Here is a 10396-nt window from a genome sequence, read left to right on the forward strand (position 1 = left end):
AATTTTTTTCTAGTTGACTGGAACCCCCTCTTTAAAAAAAAAAAAAAAAAATGATGTGCTTGTTTCCTCTGTGCACTTCGTTTCCTAAAAATCATCCTCCCACTTACTTCCCCTCTTCCCTCCTCTTTTTTCTTGGCCATCTTGGCTACCACATGAAAAGATCTAGAGGGAACCTCTAATGACTCAGAGCTCTTAAGGAAAACAGAAAAGGCATCACAGACTCCTCTCTTGGGGAGAAACCTGTTTTTCCCCCGCAGAACCAGAACCCCAAGAGTTGCAAGTGGACAGATTCCTCTCAAGTCAACTCTGCCCTCTCGTATTTCATGACTGATCTCCTTGGTCCCAGAGACTGCTCTGTCCCGCACTGTGAGAGCCTGGCCCTGCGTGTGTGAGGGCTGCCAGAGGCGGCTCGCTGCGGTTGTTTACAGTAAGTGACTATCTACAAGCTCCACAAGTGATTCTAACATGCAGCCAAGGTTGGAACCACGTCTAACCTAACAGATAAGCAGCAGCCCGGCAAGACGGAGGCTCCAGATGACGGAGGGCCTTCGAGGGCAGGTAGGCGGCCGCTGCTCCTCACCAGGGCTTGTTGGCAAGGCCGTGGTTTCCTTTTCCATGTGTGTCCTGCTCCAGCAGGACTGAAAGTCACCACTGACAGGATCAAGTCGGCTGGCTACAGATAAAAGGGCACATTGTCTACTCAGCCCAAGTGGAAAATCAGGCCCAAGAGGCCACCTGGGCACCTGGATTCACATCAACACAAGGAAAATAGCCACATGGTCCACCATCCTCTATGGTACATAAAAGCCTCAACATTCAAAAGGCAACAAAAACTGACGAGAATCCAGGAGGTCAACAAAACAGGGCCACTAAGAAAATGGAGAGGGCAACACAGCCTCATTCCAAAAGAGCCCACAGAGGCCAGGGGCAGCTCAACCACCATCCGCCAGAGCACCCGGACGCTCCTGCTGCTACGCTTACAAACCCGGACCCACAGCCCGACCTGAGTGCTGCTTCTCCAGGGGCTGGGTGTGAGGACCATCTGCCTGACCCTGCAGTTAGCCAGGGCAGCAAAAGGGGTCCTGGGAGGGGAAGCCCCAGCATAACTGCCACTACCCTCAGCACCTGTCCCGGATGCCCCCAGGAAGTGGTGAAATCCTTAAGTATCCAGGTGTAAAATGGAGGACAGACTGAGGACTTCACTTCTTGGATCATTTTAAGCTACTTAATAAGCCCCTGCTCTAAACACTGTGGTTTGGCTGTTTTGTAATGTGTCAAGACCCTCTAAAATTGATCCAAATAATTTTGTCTTCTCACACATCAGAAACATGTGAATATGTGGAATTAGTGGCACCTATAGTGGGTGCAATGTGTAAAGCATAACGTAATTCGAGGAGAGTAAAATAATCTTCTGTTACCCACTTACCTGAAAAAAAATGATATAAATACAAGGGGAAGAAAAATGCAGTTCTGCCTCCTCCACATATACTACTAGGAAAAATAAAAGTTCCCAATTCAAAAACATGGGAAAAACCCTCCAACCAAAATAGTACACACAAAATCCAAATCAAAATGGGGTTTAACGTTGGCACCTCTGGAAAGAGATGCCTTAGCTTCCAGCCACACACATCAGTAGAGTTTGCTTTTTATTATTATTACTGTTGTTTTACAATAAAAACAAATAGCTATGCTCTCAGCAAAACAAAATTTTTTTTTAAAAAAATCACAGAAATTTACTAACAGCATTTCAAGGTAAGGCTTTTGAAAGATTTATTGAAATAAATTATCTTTGCCTAAAAATTTACCTATCACGTTTTTCAATTACTTTTCAACATTCTAAAAACTTTCAGTTATGTAAAATACATTTAAACTTTGCCAATAATTGTAGATAATACTGGATTCTTCCCAAAAGGACTACCACAAAACAAAGCTTTCAAACAGTTCAAAAAAAAAAAAAGTAATCCAGTGGGGCATAAAACTGAAGTCTGCAACCTAAGACTGCACGGTTCAAATCCTTAAAGTTAAACATGTGAAGAATTTGAAGAGATTTGGGACCTGGGCCTGCTCCAAGGCATGTAGGTTCACACCTTACCTTCTCTGCTGAATTAAACCAGGAAGAACACAGCTAGGAAAACGCAGTGCTCCCAGGATGAAAGATACAAAAGTTCTCTTTTATTTCTTTAATAAAGCCCTTCGAGGTTTACTCTCCCATCTTGCAAGGCCCACATCTTGTTCAAGGACCAAACTCACAGGCTTTAGCATTGCCTAATGTACTTGACCAGTGAATGAAAACCATAAACCAAAGCTTGCTGCTTAACCACTCCGCAGGTCCAGAGGGGACAAGGAAATGCTGAGAGGGGAGGGAACCCATGGGGCACACTCATGAGATGCAGGAGCACCAGAGTTCGCGGAAATCAAGCCGGCTTTGGACTGGGGGATCAGAAAGTCCCAGATACAGTGGGACAGAAAGGGGTGATTTTGTCACACCCTGCAGCCCTGGGGTTTCCCCTCCTCTGCTCCAGGTATTGAACCAAGAGTTATTTTTCCAAGACGCCCTGCTGGCTCAGGGGTGCCTGAGCCCGTGGGCCTGGCCTCTGGCACAGTCTACGTGCTTCCACAACAAGGACAGCGGTTTGATAACAGATGTTACCCCATGATGTGGGGGCGGGCTCACACTGTGCGTCTCCCCGACACTCTTCCCACTGGATGTGGTGCTCAGGACACCTGCATTTGTGGGATGTACACACGAGGCAGGAATTGAAGTTGCCTGCTGCAGGCAGGCGACTGCTCACTTCCTCCTGATCATCCCCTACCCCAAGCAGTCCAGTCAACACCAGAAGAGATCATGCCTAGAGTTAAAATTTGCAGTGTTTCTAAGGGGAAGAGAAATGTCACATAGAAAGTATTACAAAGAAGGATTAAATTTGTCAGCTGTCCAAACACTATAAGACCACATGCTTTATACAGCGGCAATGCAGTCAAGCCCGCTTCTCCACACAGCGGGCAGAACTGGGACAGGCCTCCTCCGGTCGGTTGGGCACAGGGCGCAGGAGGCAGCTGAGGAAGGCAAGGGAGCGCTAGGAGGTCTGCTGCTTCTGAAGCCTCCGTTCCGCGGCGGCAGCCAGCATCCTTCGACGCAGGGTCACCGGGTCAGAGGACGCACCTTCCGAGGGAAGGAAGCTCTCTGAGGCCGCATCATCTTCAGAACTTTTGTTCAAGAAACGTCTAGAAAAAAACAGAAGTTTTTTCTGTCTCATGGGAGAGATGGATTGCTGTGGAACACAGCCAGAAGGCTGATTCCACATCTCCCCACGTCCAGGCACCTTCATGAAGCTGTCACTCAGCACCACCTCATGACCAAGACATCCAGCCCCCAACAGATGGGAGCTAGTTCTCTCTGCACCAGGGAGGAACCCTTCAGTGCTGCTCCGTGCTGTCTCTCTGTGCCCTTCCCCTCTACCCACAGACACAGCACAGAACCCTCACAATCACAGGGTCTGCCAGGGCCCAAACCCACTCGATGAACACAGTACTGGCCCTGTCCTCAAGAGCTGGAACAAAACCCCCTCTATCTACAGGATACACCTGCCGCAGCTGCCACCAACCATGGGGGTTTGACGCACAGATGCTCCATGTGTGTTCATAATGCTCGGCTGAAAGGCAGAGTGGTCAAGAGGGAGGACACCTGGGAGGCAGACGCCAGGGCCAGGCCAGGGCTAACCTCTCCGGCCTCCACTTCTTCAGCTCTGTGTCGGCCGAATGGGTTAACAGAGATCCCTCTTAGAGCTGTGAAAATGATTCATATAAAGGGCTTAGAATAGGTTGGCACACAAGTGCTCCCTTGGCAAGCGTGGCCAAAGGGGCACAGGAGATAACTGAGAGTACCAGCATCAGAGGTAGACCAGTAGGGGCCAGTGTTACCAGATGCTCTGGATTTTTCAAGACAGGCTTGAAATCTGAGTTTTAGGTTGGCATGTAATGGCTTTTCACTGTTGGCATCTGTTTAAAAAGAGAAGACGTGGGCCTGCCAACGGCCTTCAGCCACTGGTTTTTGACCTGGATTATGCCAAGCGGGGCTGGAGAAGCGACTCACTTGCGAGCTTGCTGGAGGAGCTCGTCCTTACGCTGCACCAGCATGCGCTGTCTCTCATCAGCAGACTTGGAGAAGCGGCTCCCACGAGCCTCAAAGTCTTCCACCTCACTGGGCTCCACTTCCACCTCGCCAAAGTCCAGCGTCTCCTCCAGGCGAGGACTGAGGTCCAGTGGCACACGCTCGGTCTGGACATGGGGCAGCAAGCAAGGAGGCAGCTGTGAGCACAGGCCTCCCTCCTAAGCAGGTTCCTCACCTACAGCGCACCCTAGACAAGGCAGTTCTGGATGCAAAGAGAAGGCTGCTGCCAAGCAGGGAGGCAGAAACTAGGAACCACAAGCTACAGCTAATGGAGCAGCAGCTTCCCTGAGGGCAGGCCTGCTGCCTATAGCTTGAGTAGTACTAAGAACAGGGCCTGACTCACACAGAATGTTCAGTATCAGAGGGATAAGGAAATGATTTCCAGCATGAAAAACTTAAGCACCTTCAACCTGCACTCTCAGAATATGCTACCAACACGACAAATGTGAGTTTACATCCTGGGAATTTTCTGTTCACTTCTACTAATTGCTCAAAAATGTAAACCAGTCTTATCAAATCTTCTGCACAAATTTTATATCCTCAATTGACTCTGAAAACAGAGGTAAAAAGGAAAACTGCTAAGCATCTATTTATTTATTTATTTACAGAGCGGGTCTCACTCTGTCACCCAGGCTGGAGTGCAGTGGCACAATCTCGGCTCACCACAGCCTCAACCTCCCCAGGCTCAGGTGATCCTCCCAACTTAGCCTCCCAAGTAGCTGGGACCACAGGCTCATGCCACCACATCTGGCTAATTTTTGTACTTTTTGTAGAGACAGGGTTTTGCTTTGTTGCCCAGGCTGGTCTCAAAGTACTGGGCTCAGGCAATCTACCTGCCTCAGCCTCCCAGAGTGCTGGGACTGCAGGTGTGAGCCACTGTGCCCAGCCCTAAGGATCTTTTGAAAAGAGACAGGATAGATTATATGGTTCCTTGGCTTTGGTTGAAGCTCCAAAGTCCACGACAATGCCCAGGCACCCCCGCGTCCTGGCAGGTGCCTGACCATCTGCGCTGCTCATGCTCCCACATGCAGCCCTGGGCTGGCCAGGGTCAGCCCATCGCCTGCTGCTAGGCTGTGACAGAGCGGAGGTGGGTGCAGCTGAGAGGTAGGCTGTTTTACTTCAGAGTCCCTGCTGGAGCTACCCTCATTTTTTCCTGCCTTCAGCTAAGCTTGAGAGTGAATTTCAAGAGAACCACTCGTATCCCCTAGAGTCAAAGGACGGGGGACCTGGTGGCTGCCCACACTTGACAAATCCACAGAAAGAAACTGGCAGAAGTCAATAAAAACACAGCAGGTGGGGAGCTGTGACGGGAGCACGCTTGCCCTTCCACTGACAACAGACAACACTGTGTGTGTTCCGGAGCTTGGAAAGGCCTCCTACACAACGGAACCAACCTAAGGTTGTTGAAAACAACTCTGCCCTAAGGACCACTTGGAGAGGTAATGGGACCCCCATGAGGGTGGGAGTGGTCATCAATAGCCAGCCCAGGGTCAAAGGAGGAGTTTCTGGGGCCAGAGAGGGACAGGGGGATAGTTGGCAGAACATGTACACACACACACACAGACACAAATAGTTGGCACATGTATGTACGTACATACACACACACACGCTGGGGTCTCACTGTCCTATCCTATCCATCTCCTCTAAGCCTGACCCTAGGGCAGGTTAGAAAGAACGGTGAGTGAGGAGGCGAGGAGATGTGAGAAGGACAAGAGCCGCCCACTGCGGCCCCTGCTCTGTGCAGCTGCATGCCTAAGACCAGCCTGAGCGGGGCAGGGCAGAGATTAGAACGGAGGGAGAGTGGAAGGGCTTACTTGGCTACAGTGAGGTTTCTGTTAACTGTTACTCAAGGACTTTTTCTTCACAAATGACCAAAAATGTTGCACAGCAAGGTTTCTTGTGAAACACATACTTTCCTCTATTTTATATATATATATAAAATCCAGAAATCTTCATGCTAACTCTAGAAGCAGAGGTGGAAAATCAAGACAGGGACTGAATGTGCTGTACCCACAGATGCCCCCAAGTCCACCCAGCGTCCATATCTCAGCTTCACCAGCTATCCAAAAACTGGAAATGCAGACATGGACCCCCTTCCTTAGAAGTCATGCACCATTTCACAAATGATGCATAATCCAATTACAGATGTGGATATGAAAATCTTAAGCCAGTAGTGTTTACTGGCCTAGTAGTGTTTACTGTTTCCTATCTGTAAAACACGAGAGGTGAAAGCTTGTGTCACTCACCAGTGCTTCTAGAGGAGACCTTGCGCACCCCGGTAAGGAAGGCAGCACCACCCTAGACCCAAGCCAGTGTGCAGGAAAGCCCTGCACGGCGCCAACACAGAAAGGCCAAGGAGGGGTTGTTCAGTTTTTATTTGTGGTCGCATAAGCAAGTGCTCTGACAGTATGGTAACTGAGGAAGCAAAGGGAATCACAGAAGAGGAGTGGGATCCAGGACCACAGATGTAGGGAGGAGGGCGCAGGTGGGGGTTGGGGGAGGTGGCGCCTCGACCCTGCTGCTTGGAGTTAGGGTGGCCACCTCAAGGCACCCAAAGTGGGCCAACAGACAGATCTGGTTCTCAAGAAAGCCAGGCTTCCCCCAGCCCCACCCAGCCTCAGGCAGTCTCAGTTTTGCAAAATGCACGGAAGTATCTGGAAATCCTGAGTTTGACAAGTGAGGTGGGGGGAGGGCATCTCAATGGCCTCGGCTCCCTGGAGAGCTTGCCCTAGGCCATCCCCATCTGGGTTTAGATGGGTCCAGGCACCCTCAAGGTCCTCAGCCCAGCTTCCTTCTGTCATTCCACTGGCTCTCACTCAGGCTCAAGGTGGCAGGGCTGGCCCAGGGGAAGACAACCCCCTTCTCCTCCAGCATGAGGGCAATCCCCAGGCAATGGCTGCCAGCTCTGGGTGGAAACAGGCCACACCACGGGCACAGCCTGACTGGCTGCCCTTCATTATTGGGGCGGATACAGCACAGTTTCTTCTGTCCTCTTGCCCTAAGCCTTGCAAGCCTCAGGACTGAGGAAGAACCACTGCCGGGACTGGACCACATTCCGCCTCCACAGCTCCATGAACTCTCTCACTAGAGTGCGGGTCTTACCTGAGCAGAAGTTTCTCCCTCTTCCTGGTCACTGCTTGGCCTTTCCACGGGGCTGTTCAATGCAGGTCTGATGCTATCTGACCGCTGGAAGAAAAACAGCACCACAAACAATCCAGAGTCACTCAGAAATCAAATCACAGACTCAGGGAAACCCTGGTGTGCAGAGGGAGCTGTGGTACCCAACCCAGCCTGTAACTCTAAGGAAGTCTACAGCACCACAGAAATTAAAATGCCATAAAGATTAAAAGCAAGACAAAGGAGCCTGGGGCCTAACCTAGAGTTCCAAGTCTTAGAGTCAGCAACTGGCCCCACAATTAGTTTGCTTTTGAGTAACAGTAATTAGACAACAAAAACAATGATAACAGCAGAGAACACAGACTGAACACGTAACTTCAGCATGGCACCAAGGAAAACTGGGACATGACTGTCTCATCTATCTTCGCATCCTATGAAACAGGTGCTGCTGTTACTGTCCTTCTAGCCAGTTAAAGATCTCACACAATGCTGCAGACACTCTGGGGACCGGCCAGTAAGGTCTCACCACCTCAGTGCTGGCTGGCCAGTGTCTGTATTTCATTGCCTGAGGACTTTCTGTGGCTGTATGAGGTAGTTCAGCCACCCCCAGAGGCAGACCTCAGCCAGTGAGGGAGAGAATTCCTCTGTGAAGACACCAGCTCCTCATCTCCTGCGAGGGATATGTTCTGCACTGGATCCCAGAGGCCCCAAATGGGAAGGAGCTTCAGCTACCCACAGTGGTAACCTGCTTGATAACAAACCCGTTACTGGCCACCCTCCCCTCCCCAGCTCACATCCCTACACACAACCTGTGATCCCTGGGACCACTTCCCAAACTAACTATGTGCATTCAAATCCTTGTCCCAGAGTCTGCCTTCGGGGAAATCCACAGCCAACAGCCAGGTCAAAGAGCTGAGAACTGGGAACCACATCTAATATCTCAGCCCATGTGACTGAGTCTATGCTGTTTCTTCTTCAAAGAGTCTCAGGTTTTAGAATTTTATTAATAGATTTCCACATATTTTTACATATTAAAATTGAATAATCTGGGGTAGATTATTCCCTGGTCATATGCAAATTCCATGGTCCTGCCAGAAGGCTCATCTATATTAATACTTCTTATGCTCATCAAAGTAGAGATCTGACCTTTTTAAAAATCAAAAATACCACCTCAGATAGATGAATGGTAGCTAGTGGAACACCAAACCAGTATGCAAAGCCAACTAGGGACAAATGGCACAGCTCCTAGAGCAGGGGGTTGGCAAACTGCAGCCTGAAGGTCAAGTTCACTACTCTACTCTACTTACTTATAAATGAGCACAGTCTTGCTCATTTACTTAAATACTATCCACGGCTGCTGTATAGTACTATGACAGCAGAATTGAGAAGCGACAAAGATTGTGTGGCCTGAAATGCCTAAAATATTTATTACCTGCCCTTTAAAGAAAAAAATGTTGCCAATCCTTGTCCAATAGGAACCAACACTATGACTTCCTGGACTGGCAAGGGCAGGCTGGTTTGGAGTATATATTTGAATAACAAGCTACTCAAATACTCACCTTATCTTTGATGTGTCTGTTCTCAGTTATTCATTAGGCAAAGTTAAGAGAGTTGATAGAAACCATTCATTAAGTCATAAATGATATTGAGCTGTTAAGTAACTAAACAGTTAACCTACAGTATTCAATCTTTGTGAAGATAGAATCCATTTATCATGCTTTAAAACCCCAGTTTTACCTGTGTAGGAAAAGGTACTTGAATCCGTCCTTCTAAAATGTTGTCTGTTGTTATTTCAACTGAGCGTGTCAGCTGGAGGTCCTGCAGCACTAGATGGTATGGAACCTGGGGAAACATCTCTTGAATCTGATGAGCCTATAGGAATACAAATACAGAGTCCACAGAAACGTTCACTGTCAACAGTTGCTCACTGAAGTCACAGTGTCTGGCAGGCTTTGGGCAGTGAATGTGGCATCATGCCCTGAAAACACAGGTAAGGGAGCCACCTTTATTCGGTAGGTTACCTTCACACTGTAGTCTCTTTAGTATTTTTCCAGGAAGCCAAACAGGCAACTGTGGACAGCATCAATTTCAACATAAGAAGAGCACAGAAAACCAACTGGATCCCAAGAGAGGCTCGGCTAGAATATTCTAGTTTTAAAAAGTGTTCATTTTAACTACCATTCGAACCAGCAATCCCACTACTGAGTATATACCCAAAGGGAAAGAAACCATTATATATAGCCGGGCGCGGTGGCTCACTCCTGTAATCCCAGCACTTTGGGAGGCTGAGGCGGGTGGATCACCTGAGGTCGAGAGTTCAAGACCAGCCTGACTAACATGGAGAAACCCCGTCTCTCCTAAAAATACAAAATTAGCCAGTCATGGTGGCGCATGCCTGTAATCCCAGCTACTCGGGAGGCTGAAGCAGGAGAATCGCTTGAACCCAGGAGGCAGAGGTTGCGGTGAGCCGAGATCATGCCATTGCACTCCAGCCTGGGCAAAAAGAGCGAAACTCCGTCTCAAAAAAAAAAAAAAAGAAAAGAAATCATTATATATGAAAGATACATGTGCTCATATGTTTATTGCAGCACTATTCACAGTAGCAAAAATATAGAATCAACCTAAGCACCCTTCAACACAGGATTTGATAAAGAAAATGAGGCACATATATACCACGGAATATTACTCAGCCATAAAAAAAAACAAAATCGTATCTTTTGCAGCAACACTGATGAAACTGGAGGCCATTATTCTCAGTGAAATAACTCACGAACATAAAGTCAAATACCGTATGTTCTTATAAGTGGGAGCTAAACAATGAGTATGCATGGCCATCAAGAGTGGAATGACAGACATTGCACTATGAAAGGTGGGAGGGTGGGGGGGTACGAGGGGAGGGTTGGAAAACTACCTATTGGGTACAATGTTCACTCTTCAGGTGAGGTAACACTACAAGTCCAGACTTCACCACTGCGCAATACATGCATGTAAGAAACCTGCACTTGTAACCTGTAAATATAGCAAATAAATAAATGTTTTAAAGTATTCATTTTAAAGCTCAAAATATCTTGGGTATAAAAATGTGTTTTCCTTTAAGATATAATTTCT

General features: G+C 48.2%; 1 protein-coding gene across 1 annotated transcript in view; it reads right to left on the minus strand.

Moving 5' to 3' along the window:
• Positions 1 to 1633: 1633 nt before the first annotated feature.
• The window catches only part of AMFR (autocrine motility factor receptor), a 58076-nt gene continuing 49313 nt past the window's right edge, over positions 1634 to 10396 (minus strand). The window contains exons 11-14 of the mRNA XM_005591964.5: positions 9026 to 9160; positions 7274 to 7357; positions 4094 to 4278; positions 1634 to 3225 (exon numbers count right to left, since the gene is read on the minus strand). Of these exons, the coding sequence (XP_005592021.1) occupies positions 3078 to 3225; positions 4094 to 4278; positions 7274 to 7357; positions 9026 to 9160 (552 nt within the window). The 3' untranslated portion in view covers positions 1634 to 3077. The remainder of the gene's footprint in view (positions 3226 to 4093; positions 4279 to 7273; positions 7358 to 9025; positions 9161 to 10396) is intronic.

The sequence above is a fragment of the Macaca fascicularis genome, chromosome 20 (genome assembly GCF_037993035.2).
Source record: "Macaca fascicularis isolate 582-1 chromosome 20, T2T-MFA8v1.1".
Classification (NCBI taxonomy): Eukaryota; Metazoa; Chordata; class Mammalia; order Primates; family Cercopithecidae; genus Macaca; species Macaca fascicularis.